The following is a 15,969-nucleotide window of genomic DNA, read 5'->3' on the forward strand; positions in this document are numbered from 1 at the left end:
TGCTCTAAGACTGCACCTGTTATCTACCTAGAGGATATTTCTAGAGTGCTTTAAGTGCTTACTTAACCCTGTGAATTGAGATAAAAAGAGTAAAGCAGTATTTGGCTTGAGTTTTCAGGAGTGTTATGGACTGAATGTGTCCTCCCCAAATTCATGTTGAAATCTTAACCCCCTATGTGATAGTGTTAGGAGGTGGGGCCTTGTGGGGGTGATTAGATCATGAGTGCACAGCCCTCACAAATGGGATTAGTGCCCTTAGAAAAGAGGCCCAAGGGAGCTTGTTCACTCCGTCCCACAGTGAAAGTGAGGACACAGTGAGGAGCTGTCAATCTGCAACCCAGGCAAGGACCCTCAACAGAATCCTACCCTGCTGGCACCTTGATCTTGGATTTCCCAGCCTCCAGAACAAGCACTCTGTCTGTGGTATTTTGTTATAGCAGCTGGCAGTGCTAACACCTCCCTCTGCCACATGTCATATATCCTCTTAGTTAGTAGATTGCCCTTTTACTTTTGTATTTCCTCCTCTTCAATGTGCATTCAAATCAGGTTTCCCCAGTATAAAAATGTAGAGGAGGATACACGAGAAGACTGTTCATGAACCCTGCACCCCCACCAGAAGGTTGGCCCTTTGGTGTTAAACTTCTAGAGAAACCATGGAAATAAAGACCCAAATACCCTAGTCCTGGTTTCGTGCTATTTACTGGCCACCTGGCCTTGAGCATGTCATGTCACTTCTCAGAACCTCAGTGTTCCCACCTGTAAATAGGGACAAAAATGCCTGCTGTGCCTTTCTCATATTGCTGAGAGGATTAAGTAATTGTTGGATTATGATTACTGTTAGTAGTAAATACATATGAAAACTCAACAAAGCAATAAGTATTGGAATAAGAATAATCGAGTTTGTTTCAGAAATTCACCAGAAATGTTAGATATTCAAAGACAGGGTGTTAGGGGAGACTCTAAGAGGTCTGTTGGGTCTCAGAGAAACATGACTCAAGTGCATCTGTGAGCTGAAATACAGGTGAGGGTAAAAGCCCCTGGTCAGGGGGTGAGGGCTCCTCAGCTGAGGCACTCACTTGAAAGGGTGGCCCTCGTCGGTTTTCTGCACAGCTTGTAAAACAGACTTGTAGATGCGGAAACTGATGGTGGCTGAGAGTGCGGCCAGGGCCAGGTAGGCCACGACGCTCACCACGCTGAACTGGGTCAGGGAGAAGAGCAGCAGCAGGAAACTCCCAAACACGATGCCCGTCTGCTTGATGTCCCGCCAATACAGCAGGTCAATAGCTGCAGGAGACACCAAACACACCCAGCTGAGCTCCCGCAGTGCCGCCACATGAACCGCTGTGGCTCACTCCACCAAGCTGTGGTTGCTGTGGGTTCTCACCTGGCATTTGGATTCCTAAACACAAGTGAGCAGACAGATGGCTATGCCAAGGGCACTTACTGTCATTCCACTTTGGTTTGGAAGAATCTTTTCCACCCTTGAGGATAATTCACAAATTCACATATAAGAAAAGACTATTGAATCTCCATTGACCATATCGCGATGGGTGTAGCTCTGTGGGCTACACCATCCATACAGTGGCCTGAATTATGTGACTTTGAAACAAACTTGAAAATATAGAGGACTCTGTGAAGTACCACTTCACTCCACTGCATTCCAGCCTGGGTGACAGGGTGAGACTCTTAAAAAAAAAAAAAAAAAAAAAAAAAAAGAGAGAGAGAGACCCTGGAGCTGACTTGTGGACTAAACCATTTTGTTCAACATGGTTTGTTTGCTTACCTTCTGTGATTTAAAAATCTGAAATGCAACCTTTAAAATCTACATTGCATCCACCATTCAGTTATTACCCTCCTTCAACTTAGAAACAAAAAATTACATGCAAAAGAGTAGTCATAGTGCTTCAAATGTCATGCAAAATGGAAATACTTTAAATATTCCAGTCCCGGGATATAAAAAAAAATAGCATAAAACCCTTACTGAAGGATCTATGCAAATTTATCCTCCAACTGGGTATGTGACAAATGGTTTTTATAGAATGCTATGCCAATCAATTTTAAGGAAAAGAAATAAGATGCAAAATTCCCATCTCACAACCAAATGTAAGTGGTAGTGGTTTGTACTGCTAGCTTCACCTGCAGTGTACCTGCAGACACCTGGTTTACAGAATTAGACTCCAGTCATTTGCTCATAGGAAGACAGAAGTGATCAGGTTGAAGAGAGCAGGGAGCTACTCCCATTTTACATGGGTGTGTAATTAGCATGAAAGAACAATATTGAAAAAGTCACATGCCCTCATGACAATGCAAGGCAATAGAGGTGACATAAGGAATTTTTGCAGAGTAAAGTACTAACCCTCTCTTTGGCTACAGACTTACCTCAGGCTGGCTGGAGAGTAAATCAGGTCTAAAAGAGTCTCCTTCATAACAGGCTGAGGATACTCCCAGCAATCTGAAGCCGGAGAGAGAATTCACTCCCCACAGACTCCCCACCCACCACCACTACCTGGTCCATCAGGGACATTAACTCAGAAAGACTCCAGTAGGCAGACCTTTGTTGGGCAAAATTTGTTCCCTTTCCTCTATAACATTTCTGCCATGTAGGAAATAGAGAAGAGGCTCACAAGCATGTTTTGGGGGTGAAACAGATCATTTTTTTTCTCTTTTGAGTAGGACTGGTCCTACAAATAGGTTTCCAGAGGCAAAAATAAAAAATAAAAAAAAAGGACTGTGCTCTAAAACCTCTCTCTTCTCCCTATCGTGACCCCAGTCACACTGTCTGACCATTAGAAATTCATTTCTGGGCTGGGCATGGTGGCTCATGCCTGTAATCCCAGCACTTTGGGAGGCCGAGGCAGGTGGATCATCTGAGGTCAGGAGTTCGAGACCAGCCCAGCCAACATGGTGAAACCCCGTCTCTACTAAAAATAACAAAATTAGCTGGGCATGGTGGCGGGCACCTGTAATCCCAGCGACTCGGGAGGCTGAGGCAGGAGAATTGCTTGAACCCAGGAGGCAGAGGTTGTAGTGAGCCAAGATCGCACCATTGCACTCAGCCTGGGCAACAAGAGCGAAACTCCGTCTCCAAAAAAAAAAAAAAAAAAAAAGAAATTCATTCATTTGGCCTAATCCTTTTCTTTTCTTTTCTTTTTTGATGCAAAGATGCTAGAATAGAATAATGTGTTAAAGATTTGCTTGTCCTTAACAACAAAACATGAATGAGTTCACCAAATGATTTTTCTTTTAGAAGAGTTTGTTTAGAATGAAGCACCAAAAGCCATAATCTTTTTCAGGTGGAGAAGAGGGATATTTTGGAAGACATGACCTGCAATAAACCCCTGGAACTCTGAGAGTAGAGGGCAGAGTGGGAGAAAAGGGGCTCTCCACAGAAGCCCAGCAGCTCCTGGGTTGAATGGATTGGAGACAATAAATTGGGGCAAGCCTAGGCTAAAGGTCTAAAGCCAAGGCAGCAGGGCTAAAGGTCTTTGACGGTCCAGAGCCTCCAGGTATTTACTCTCTTTGTGCAGGGGAGGGGCAAATGGGAATTAAAAGGAAACTGAAGCATCACCACTAACTGAAGTGTTACCTCTTACACATCTGTTTTCATTTATTGAGCAGGAACTAAGTGCCAGGCTTTGTGCTGGGGGTGGGGATATAAAAATAAGTGAATTATACAAAACAAACACACACTCACACAAATGGATAAGAAATAAATGGTAATCTGTTTTATGATGCTCGTACATATTTGGAAACAAATACATTATAAGACAGAATGATTTGTGCTGAAGGGGGCACTCCTTAGTGTGAAGGAAGATGCTTACCACTTGTGAGACGTGAAGGGGCTCAGAAGAGCCTGAAAGGAATTTTCAGACAAAGAGAAGATAGAATTTGCTATTTTCAAGTGAATCCCCTCTGAATGAATTGCTTTATACCTGGTAGAAATGGCATGCCCTCTAGGGAAGCCTCCTAAATCTCCAACCACGAGGCCACCCGCTCAAGAAGTCTGTGAATGGCAGGCACTTCATGGACTTTCCTTGAAGAAACTGTGGGCAGAAAGCATTAGCTAAGTAACATGAGTTTGGTGTAGAGTCGTCTCTTAGCAGGTCTTTCAATTACTTGCTAAGATTGCAGGAGGTTTCTAATAAGGAGGTTAACAAAAGGACTGTTATCTTAAAACAATAGGCTGTTGGTTCTGGACACTTTGTAACAATATTATCCATTTACATTGATTCTGAAATGTTCAAAGCACTCTCATATGTTATCTCACTGAAATCTCAGAATAAACTCCATTATATAGGTATGTCACAGGTGAGGAAACTAAACTTTTAAACTTGTAAAACCACCTTTGCAAAATTATGACTGAGACAGTGAATGAGATCTAATTAACTAACTCTTGCTTCTAACCTCCAAGCTGTCCTTGTTCATTCCTGGGCATAGGCTCAACTAACTTTAGGAGAAATTTAGTTTATAGTTTAAACAAAGATGGTAACTGCCCTTTCCCAAAGCACACCTCCTTCTTGCGTGGGGACTAGATTGCCTTTGCAGGACTAACATTAGCCACAAGATAAGAAATTATGGTTTAGGAATCATGCAGCTGGAGGCTACAAGATTCTGACCCTCCCTAAACTGCTCCTAAGATGAGTGCTTGAGATACTTTGCAGACCCTGCACTTGATGAATAAGCTGGCCCCACTCAGATCAATAAACAGGCTCATCTGATCTTGTGGCCCCCACCCAGGAATTGACTGAGCACAAGAAGACTGCTTTGACTCCCTATGATTTCATCTCTGACCAATCAGCACTCCTGGTTCACTGGCTTCCCCCCACCCACAAAGTTATCCTTAAAAACTCTGCTCCCTGAATGCTCAGAGAGACTGATTTGAGTAATAATAAAACTTGGTTCTCCCACACAGCCAGCTTTGCGTGAAGTACTCTTTCTCCATTGCAATTCTCCTGTCTTGATGAATTAGCTCTGTCTAGGCAGTGGGCAATGTGAACCCCTTGGGCAGTTACGAATTTGGGGGCTCATCCAGGATTGCCCTTGTGGCTACCTGCCTGTGGTTCAATGGTCCCCCTCCAGTGATGGATCCAGAAGCCAGCCCAAGTGGCCTCCTAGTTCTCTTGGACTGGCAGCTGACTCTTGTATTCTTTCTACTGGCGTGGCACTGCTGACCCAATGTGCATGAATTTAATTGCAATGGAGAAATAGTCCTGGGGAGATGTCCTTTAACTGTTGCCTTATCACAGGGTGACTGTAGCCCCATGGTGGGGTGTCTGTCTGTAGCCCCATTGCAGGGTATCCAGATTGATGAGTATCCTAGGTGCTGCCAATGCCTCCTTTCTTCTCCTGACTGGTAATGTAGCCTATGGGGGGTGTCTGTAGCCCCATCGTGGAGTGTCTGTTTCTAGCTCCACCGTGGGGTGTCTGTGTCTGTAGCCTCATTTGCAGGGTGTCTGTTTTGCAATTTGGGGGGTCTCAGTTGGTTCTTTCTAAGTAGTATGAAGAGTCTTGGTTTGGGAGACTTCTCCTCAATCAGGAAGATTTCGAGGAGGTTTCTCAGACAGAATAGGAGGATAGTTTGGAAGGGATACTCTTGGAGTTCTTGGTTAGGGATCTAATTTGGAAGGCCTTCTGTCCATCTCCTCTTTGTCTGTGTTTGTATATGTGGAAGAGATCTCAGAGATGGTTGCTGATGGAAATCCAGCAGGCCTAACTCAGAGAACCATCCTTATCTGGTCACATTCCATGAGCCCCAAAGAAGGCTCAACAGGCCTCTTGGGGTGACTATCTGCTCTTTGCCTTGCCCAGAGACCCCATTGTGAATTACCATTTGGAGGTCATCTGTCCCCACCTGGAGTGGATTAAAGACAACAGGGACCAAAGGGAAAAAGTTTCAGCTTTTCCAGGCTGATATTGGGTGCTGAATGAGGTGACTAATGTCTGTTTTGTTTTGTGTATTTTGCTGGGATGGAAAATGTTAATTCGGTTCCCCTTGCAGCCCATTGGGCAGCATCTTGAAAATTAAGAACTTGCCTGTGGTTCCATAAAACAGTAAAGGGTGATTTTCTCTTGTAAAGTGGCTGGAACCCCACTGCTATAGCACAAGTGAGCAGGGTCATCAGAAGCCACTCCATTCTTCTGGAAGCTGCAGAGAAAAGGAACCCAGAAACCTGGTATGCCAGCAAAAAGGGTAAGAAATTCTTACCAGCCAAGTTTCTGGTCTCTCTCTCTCTCTCTCTCTGTCTGGGTAAAACAGTAAACTACTGGTCTCCTCTGCAAGGTTTGATTAATAGAAAAAAGGATTTGTGAAACTAGTCTTAGGCTGTAGCAAATGTTGTGTACTTTGTGCTAAAAATTTGTCTTTCTGTGTTCTGTAATGGAGAGGGGGTATTGCAGGATAGAATGTGGGTTTACAACCCCTATAAGCCTGCTTTTCAAGGCAGCTTGGCAGGCTCGTCAGTTACAAACTTTGCTACAGGTCCCTGAAACCAATACTGTATAAAATTTCTGTCTTGTTTTGTATCCTTAAGAGCTTAACCTTGTGACCATGCGGGATACTTTCTTTTGGTTTCCACCATCCAGAGGACAGGAATTTTGGGGTTCATGTCATAATTAGTCCTAAAAGTTTTTCTTGGGCAGTTAAAAGCTTTCCAAGCTTGAAATTTGCTTCTCTAGGCCCCTTCTGGGAAAAGCAATAGAAACTGCTTAATGCTGTATAGCTCAGTAGCTACGGCTTTATCTTTTGACAGTGGTGGCCGGGGTTCAATTGTTGGCTTCTGGAATAATTCCTTTCTGGTTTATTTGTGTAATTTTGCCATTTATTGATGTTTTTTCCCCCCATACTTAGCTTCTAATTTCCTCTCTTGAATTTTCCTTTCTTTGAACTACCTTGCGGAAATTCTAAATCTTATAAAAAAAGAAACTGTTTACCATGTCTTTGAAGCACCTAGGAGGTTACCTTTCGTAAAGTTCAGAAAGTAAAAATATTGGCCACTTGGCATGGCTAACATCAGGTAATAAGAAATATGAAAGGATTTCTTTTTTAAAGAGCACTATAGTTAAAAGTCAGTTTAATTAAAAGTGGATAAACAAGCTATAGATTTATTTATTATTTTTTGACATGGTGTCTCACTCTGTCGCCCAGTCTGGCGTGCAGTGGCGTGATCTCAGCTCATTGCAACTTCTGTCCCCTGGGTTCAAGTGATTCTCTTGCCTCAGCCTCCCAAGTAGCTAGGACTATAGGTGCAAGCAAACACGCCTGCATAATTTTTTGTATCTGTAGTAGAGATGGGTTTTCACCATGTTGGCCAGACTGATCTTGAACTCCTGATCTTGTGATCCACCTGCCTCGGCCTCCCAAAGTGCTGGGATTATAGGTGTGAGCCACCGCGCCCGGCCTATAGATATATTTAAAAGGCCTTTATGTTTTTCTCTTCTTGGAACTTGTTTTTCTGGAAAAAGGATTTTTCTTCTCAGTCGACTGTATTATTTTTCTCCATTTTTTTGTCTTGTCCTTCTTAATGCACTCATGAGAGGCCCTAAGATAACTTCTGGTAGCCTGAGATTCATTGGGAAAAACAGAGGAGGCACCACAGACCCTGTTTTGGAAAAAAAAACCCTCTGATTTCCTTATAAAACCCCAGGAATTTAAAAGCAGATAAATCCCTCTCAAAATTAAAGGCTCTGTTCTGTTTTGCATACTGTTATCTGATGGTTTTGAGTTTTGGGGGTATCAGAAATTACTTCGTATTATGATAATTAGGTAGGAAATATAAGGGATGGCTAATAGTAGTTATGGAGGGATACTTAATTCTTTGCACACTTGGATAGGAGAAGCATGCTCTTGGCTACTTGGAAGACAAGAAAACGCCCCCACTACCCCCCACTGGGAGATGAGACTCCCAGGAGAGATGGGCTGATTACAAAATGGGCTGATTGGCTTTGGGTTGCCTTGCAATAAAATGCAGGGTAGAAGCATTGCACTATCTTCTCCTGAGTATTTTCCTCCTTTTGGGGATCCGGGATCCAGTATAAAATGGTACCCTTAATTTTGGGGATCTGTCTTTGCCTTCAGCTGCTTATTTGGCCCTAGAAATTCATGTTTTCCTGGCCCTGCTCCTCCAAGGGCTCCACCCTGAAGCCAGTCATCCAATTAGGAAACTGGCAAATGAAAAATTTCACAAGTGCTAAATCTCCTGTCTGTGTATTTATATGTGTTGTATGTTTATATATAAAAAAAACTCTAATTGGCTTAGAAACATAAGTCCTTAAATCAAATATTTTGTCAGAAAAACAGAAACTTTAATGCCGTTTTGTTCACGTGACTTTAGGAATCTTTGGGAAATAAAGACAGTTTTAAAGATTATTGGTAAAATAAAATGTCTTGAAAATGTAGACATTTGGTCTAAATTAAGGTCAAATATCAAATTTGCTAAATGCTTTAAGGTCAAGCTGTTTCTTTGACTTTTGAAAATTGTTCGATTTACCTACTTTGGAGCAGATTATAGATAAGGCCTGGGGACATACAGAAAGCCAAGTCCACTAGCTATGCTAAAATGAGTCAGATCTTCATTTCTGTCTGATGTCCTAGGCTCCACCCTTAGTACATAATTAAAATCTCTTACTTGTCAGGTTTTTCACTAAAAATAAAAGTTGCTAACAGTTAACATTGTAATATGTAGTTGAGACCACTGAAGAAGCAGTTTTACCTACAAGGTATGTAGGGAATGTGTTTTTGGTAAAAGATTATAAGAAGGCATGGGAATATAGCTTTTGTTAAAGGGAATGTAATTTTGGCTAGTTCCGAGGGTTTTAAAAATTGTCTTAACCTAAAAGAGTAACAGAACAAAACTGAAGGCTTAAGCAAAATGAAAGGGTTAATCTTGTAAAAATTCTGTGGGTATAAACCAGTTGGCTAATATTTAAAAGAAATTATTTAGCTTTTTTCCTTAGGTTAAAACATTAAAAGCGGCTGGGCATGGCGGCTCATACCTGTAATCCCAGCACTTTGAGAGGCTGAGGCTGGTGGATCACCTGAGGTCAGGAGTTCGAGACCAGCCTGACCAACGTGGAGAAACCCCGTCTCTACTAAAAATGCAAAATTAGCCGGGTACGGTAGCGCATGCCTGTAATCCCAGCTACTCGGGAGGCTGAGGCAGGAGAATCACTTGAACCTGGGAGGCGGAGGTTGCAGTGAACAGAGATCACGCCATTGCACTCCAGCCTGGACAACAAGAGTGAAACTCCATCTAAAAAAAAACAAAACAACAACAACAAAAAACATCAAAATCATACTGATGTGGGCACTGAATCTGGGCCCATGTGTCTGAATAACAGGGTTTTCTTAGAAAATTGATCTGCTGTTTAATGGAAAATTGTAAAGGGTTCTAAAGAGTTTGTGAAAATCTTACCCTATGGTCAAACTAATTAAAACTGAATAAAGATACAAAATTTTATTTAAAAACACTAGCTTTAACATTAACAATGCGCTAATGCAAACATGAAATATGTTTTTCTCTTTTAAAGATGATTTTTATGTAATGTTAAAAGATAATAAAAAGGTCTTATTTTCTTCTTTGGGTAAATGGCAGGGAAAAAAAGGAGGAAAGAAAGAAGAGAAGAGATAGATTTAGTTGGCCTCATGCTATCTTCATTGCATCTTGTTTGGAAAGCTAAGTGTCCTCTATCAGAGTAAAGGTTTTTCTTTTTTAAAATTTTTTTTGGAGTTATCATTTTGGCCAAATGAATTACGTATGGTAACCTAGGATTCTATTTTGTGATAACCAGTATTTTAAACCTTTGATATTTAACAAACTTTCCAACATCAAATTATAAATTATGTCTCTTTTTTACCTAATATTTTAGATATTAGGTCCTCTAAAGTCCAAAAATAACATTTGGCTTATTTGGTACAAAAATCATACAGAAAGCATTGTCAAATATGAAGTGGTGTTTGGCTTTCTTCAGTCTATATTTGTGTAAATGCGTTATTGGTATATGCTCTGAAATTATGCAAAACTCCTGTAATTCTAATATAACTTAGTATATGTTATCAGTAATCATCATAATTATTATGTTAAACTGTGTGCCACAGAGGTAACAAATTTTCTTGTCAATTGTGTCTTTAACTGTGGCTGCCTTAAAATATTTTTATCATCCACAGACAATTGTCTCATTTTGGTGAAAATTGTTTTATAATCAGCTATCAAATTTAACAGGTGCTCTTAAATGCAGGATTCTAATTAATAATGCTGGAGATTGTGACATTAAAATAGAGGAAAATGTTTCAAATAGAAGACTAAGTGGCGTTTGGTTTACTTTGGAATTTATTTATATAAATGTTATTAGTATGTGTTCCAAAATTATGGGAAACTTCTATAATGTTGATAGAATTTAGTGTACATTATTAATAATTATAATTGTTATGTAAAATTGTTGTATGCCACAAAAGTAAACAAAATTGCTAGATAATTGCAGCTTTAATAGTGGCTATAGCCTTTTGTCATCCACAGACATTTTGTCTTGCTTTGGTCCTTTTCAAAAGGCAGTTTATAATCAGATATAGGACTCTTATGTGCAGGTCTCAAATAACTTTAAAAATTGTGCTATTGAAAGAGAGGAAAAGAAGAAACTTTTAGGGCTCTCATGGAAAGCTAATGTGTTAAACATTGCTAAACCTTTTCTTTCAGAGTCAAGAGAACTTATTTCTTTAGAGCTATTTGCAACTTTTAACAAGTGAGTAAAATATACTCCTATAAACAAAATTTGGAGCACATTTGCTCCTCTCTACCTAATTTCTCCAGAATTTGAAAACTATTTGTTAATATTCTCAATTTATGGAAGTATAGTTAATTGCATAAGTGTAATAACAATCTGTTTTCTTTTCTAACAGGACACAATTGGAGAAACTGGTTATTTTACCAAGGCTTTAAGTGGAATGGCACACTTCCTTTAAAGAATCAAAGTTGACTTATAAAGCCAATTAAAGCCCGTTGGGGAATCTGTTCTCATACCTTGTTCACAAAGTCCCTGTACAAGGTTCCTGACCTGTGGTAAGTAAAGAACGTCACTTTATAACAGGGCCAGGAACCCCAAGTCATTTTGGGACCTCAAGAGAAGAGGAATTTTCCCACCTCATAGGTATTAAAGGATATAAACCCATTGCTGGGCTCAGCTTTTAAAAAGTATTATCTAAAGTTCTTAACAGAACAGAGTTCTATCAAAGCCAATTTAAAAAGCTTACATGAAAAATAATTACTCTCGCTGTACTTTACGCAAATAATCAGGCCAAGTACAGTAAGAGTAAAAGTTCATTTTATAAACAAATCATTTCTCTCATGATTTGTTTTTAATAAAAATGATGACTGGAGAGAGAAAAATTATGATTCAAAAGAAAAACTATACTACACTGTTGTCAGCTGTTCTTGAGGTTTTTTCTGCAGTTTAAACTAAATTCTAAATTCTTTGAGGGTTAGAAGTCCCCAAACTAATGCTTTCAAATATTTACTTTTAAAACTGGTAATTGTACTCCTAATCCTAGCCCTCGTTATTTACCTTATAGTAGGCTGTTCACTTAAACACTGTAGTAAAACTATAAATAAGAGTACTGTTTCTGCCATGCAAACCTTGAAAGCCCAGCCAGGCCTGCATGAGTACGCTCTGACAGTTGCAAAGCAGTTCCACTCTTCTCACCTTGGGGTTCACTCCCATTCCCACTACTTCCCCTGTCAGCAGGAAGAAGCCAGAGCAATCAATGGCCTTGTCCCATCTTCACAGCCTACTCCTTAAGATTAAGGTGTTATAAAACCCAAAGGGAAGGATTGAAACGGCCTTTGCAAAATTATGACCGAGACAGCGAAAGAGATCTAACTTAACTAACTCCATCTTGCTTCTAACCTCCAAGCTGTCCTTGTTCATTCCTGGGTGTAGGCTGAACTAACTTTGGAAGAAACTTAGTTCATAATTTAAACAAAGACAGTAACAGCCCTTTCCCAAAGCAGACCTCCTTCTTGCCTGGGGACTAGATTGCCTTTGCAGGACTAACATTAGCCATAAGATGAGAAATTATGGTTTAGGAGTCATGCAGCTGGAGGCTACAAGATTGTGACCCTCCCTAAACTGCTCCTAAGATCAGTGCTTGAGATATTTTGCAGACCCTGCACTTGATGGATCAGCTGGCCCCACCTAGATCAATAAACTGGCTCATCTGATTTTGTGGCACCTACTCAGGAACTGACTGAGCACAAGAAGACAGCTTTGACCCCCTATGATTTCATCCCTGACCAATCGGCACTCCTGGCTCACTGGCTTCCGCCCACCCACAAAGTTATCCTTAAAAACTCTGCTCCCTGAATGCTCAGTGGGACTAATTTGAATTACTCTTTCTCTATTGCAATTCCCCTGTCTTGATGAATCAGCTCTGTCTAGGCAGCAGGAAAGGTGAACCCCTTGGGCGGTTACACTTGTATCTTGGCTAGTTAATAGGAGAATCAGGATCAAACCCTAAATCTGATGCTTCTTCCAAAACAAAACAGTTGCCTCTCACATTACATGTTAAATGTCCCCAGAAGTTATGTAAAATTAGTTTAGGGAAATCTGATTATATTTAAAACTGCTTTTGGAACTAGATATTTAAAGAGAAATTTCTTTGAGTAAAAAGTCATTTCAATAGTAAACAGTTATTGATCACCTATTATCTAAGTAAGCACAGGAATGAATAAATCATAAAATTTGGATCATGCTTTTAAGGAATTTTAGGTCTAGCTGGGAATATTGAACAATCTTTTGACAAATGTTGTCTCGATGCCAACATATCTTGTACTGTTGTAGGTGGCAAAAGTTGAGTTTAAGGAAGAGATAGTACTAGAATTGACGAAGAAAGAGGATGTGGGATGGTATGTGAGTGTGGCGGACAATCTGTTAAGGAGATGGGGTGGATAAAAGGAAATATTACAAAGGATTAGTTGACAAGAATGGTGACTAACTGTGGGAGAAACGAGGAAGAGCTAATTAAGAGTGAAAACAACATTTCAAAGCTGGGTGACTGAGTAATTAGTATCACTGCCAAAAAACAGGAAATCTGAGGGTGAACTGGTTTGGGGAAAAGCTGACACTTGTCTTTAAATCTCCAGATTCTGACATGATGACATCTAAGCAGGGCATTCTGACACAGCCTGGGGCAGAGATGAGATCAGAGATGAAATGAGGCTGACAACTGCACACATTACTAAGTGTTTTAAAAGCTTAGAAGTTAAATGACTTGCTCTTTAGGCTCTGTCACAATAGCCCCGAGTTAATATGGTCCTTAATATCATATATCCAATGATATTCAGATGAATATGTACAGTAGACCATTGGAAATGCACGGCTAAAATTTAATACAGGGGGCTGAATATTTACTTTTGGGTGTATTCTATGTGGAAATGATGACTGCAGCCATGAGAGTGGAGGAAATCTCCAATGGAGGGTAGGCTAAGGGATGCAGTCTAGGATGAAACCATCCTTTGGGATTGAAAGGAATAAGTGGGTCCAGAGAAAAGAGAGGTCCACCTGCTAGAAAGGGCACCACAATAGTGCAGGTTATGGCAGCCAAGGAGAAGGACATTTCCCAGAAGGAAGGGGTAAGCTACAGTGTGGAATGCTGTAGACATAACAAGGAAATAGAAATGTAGAAAGGACCACTGGATTTGGAGACTGAAAGGAAGGTCATTCATAACTTTGCAGGGGGCACTGCTATGAGTAGTGGGGACGGAAGCCTTATTGTAAGGGGCTGGGTGGGAGGAAGTTCAAAGTAATAAAGAAGATGGTAGTTTGGGGAGTAGTAGCAACAAGTAAACCTTTAGGTTGAGCAAAACCTAGGAATGTTAGAGGGAAGGGAGGGGTGAAGATTTTGGAAAACAGACTTGATGAAGCAAAGTCTCCACTAAGGAAGGAAAAAATGGGATTAATCACAGTTGTTTTCAAAGAAGGAGGGAGAAAAGAGATAGGTCAAGATGGAAGGACATTTTGGGAAGTTATAGGTGTGGCCACAGATACGTGTTGAGGTGGAATGGAAATAACCTAAAGTGGTAAAATAACATAACGAGGGAAATTAACTTGAATTTTCCCTGGAAAATGAGTCAAGAGGTTCCTGAGAGTAAGTAGATTAAGGGCGGGGCTTGAAGAGGGTAGGAAAAGTCAAGGCCTGCATTGTCCAATACAGTAGGCAATGAGTCACATAAGGCTACTACTGGGTGTGTGAAACAGGGCTAGTCCCAAAGGAGATGTCCTGTAGTGTCAACTACATACTGGATCTTAGACTTCGTACAAAGAAGGATGTGAAATATCTCATTAATGCTTTTTGTATTGATATTTTGAAAGGCTAATACTTTTGATCTATTAATACAATATATAATCACAATGAATTTTACCTGTTTCTTCTTACTTTTTAATGTGGCTATTAGAAAATTTATATTTGTGACTTATATTATATTTCTATTAAACAGTGCTGGTCTAGGAAAATACAATAAGGCTTCAAAAAGGAATGAATAAATGGACTGCCAAAAAGTGAAGAGGGCTTGGTTAAAGTCAAGGGTTTCTTGAGGATCCATTCAATAGAATTAGATGCTGAATGTTCTGATCAATGGGTGGTGGGGCTGGTCCAGGGCTGTGAAGAGGCACAAGGAGCATGATCAGAAGACTCTAAGGTCCAAGAGGACAGAATTGAAATGAACAACCCTGGGGTTCAGGCTGGGAATGACGGACAGTCTAGATGGCTGGTGACTGATAGGCTGGGAGAGTGGCAATGGCCATGTGTGGTCAGAGTGCCAGGAAATGGCCTGAAGTTCCAACGATTCAGTGGGAAGGGTAGGAGGTGATGGAATCAGAGAAGAGAATTTCTGCATTCCAAATCTGCTGTGTAAATGCCAGTTTTTCACATTTTAATTTTGCTTAGAGTGGTATCAACTTGCGTAGGAAGCTTTATGCTACCCAATCCAGAAAAGTAGGTATTTGAATAAAGTTTCCTTAGAACTCAAGTAAGAAAAATATAAGTAACCCTGTTACTGGAACTAATTACCCCCAGTGGTCTTCTGGTATAACAAAATATGATCAGCTTTTCTCTTTTAATATCCTCCTAATGCAGAAAAGCCAGGCGAGAGTTTCAACATCTGAGTATACATTAACTAAGAATACTTACTAGGATAGGCATATTACTATATTGCTTTGCCAGTTGTAAAAATTAAAGCTACTTTGCTAAAAACTGAGGAGAAACACATTGGCTTTGAAATGAGAGATCAGTGTGTCCTATCAATTTGATAAAGGAACTGGGCTTGGTGATCACCATAGTCCTCAAACCACAGCTATGAGCACACACACTGCAGCCTGCCTAGGACTGTCTTAGAATAAATTTGGCCAAAAGTGAAGTGGCAGATTTGAAGAATTCTAACATCAAACCAGTGCTCCTCTTATTTCTAGAATCCAATCAATAACAAAAGAAGAATAAGAGAAGTGATCCAAGGTTTGAATTAATAGCTAAGTGGAAATTAAATCCTATGTCAAATTTCTGGAAAGAAAGTCCTTTGCTGTAGTCCAAATTTTTGTTTTGGTAAAAATACTTTAAATGCATTCAAATGGCCCAACAGTGGCCACAGTATTCAGAAAGTTTATTAAAAATGTATGAACTGAAAAGACAAGTAGTGCAGCTATTTATATTTTATTTATAAGGTAAAATGTGATATAAGTGGATAATATAAAACGGCAATAAATTGTGCATAATTATCTGCATTATGGTACCATATTCTTAACTCTGTAATTTTATTCCATCTTGGCCCAGAAAATACTTCAGGCAGCACTACACCACTTGCTATGTGACAAATTAATGCTACTTTTTAAAAGGCCAAGTGAGGCCAGGCCCAGTGGCTCACACCTGTAACCCCAGCACTCTGGGAGGCTGAGGCGGGCGGATCACCTGAGGTCAAGAGTTTGAGACCA

General features: G+C 40.3%; 1 protein-coding gene across 3 annotated transcripts in view; it reads right to left on the reverse strand.

The window, feature by feature from the left end:
* Positions 1-15,969, reverse strand: part of RTN1 (reticulon 1) — a 273,232-nt gene that overhangs the window by 10,260 nt on the left and 247,003 nt on the right. For 2 of the 3 annotated variants that reach the window (XM_019009666.4, XM_004055244.5), the window contains one exon: positions 1,077-1,284. In XM_019009666.4, coding sequence (XP_018865211.2) covers positions 1,077-1,284 — 208 coding nt within the window. Of the gene's footprint in view, positions 1-1,076; positions 1,285-3,932; positions 4,039-15,969 lie in introns of those variants that run through there. The other variant, XM_019009667.4, reaches the window with a different exon arrangement.

The sequence above is a fragment of the Gorilla gorilla genome, chromosome 15 (assembly GCF_029281585.2).
Source record: "Gorilla gorilla gorilla isolate KB3781 chromosome 15, NHGRI_mGorGor1-v2.1_pri, whole genome shotgun sequence".
Lineage (NCBI taxonomy): Eukaryota > Metazoa > Chordata > Mammalia > Primates > Hominidae > Gorilla > Gorilla gorilla.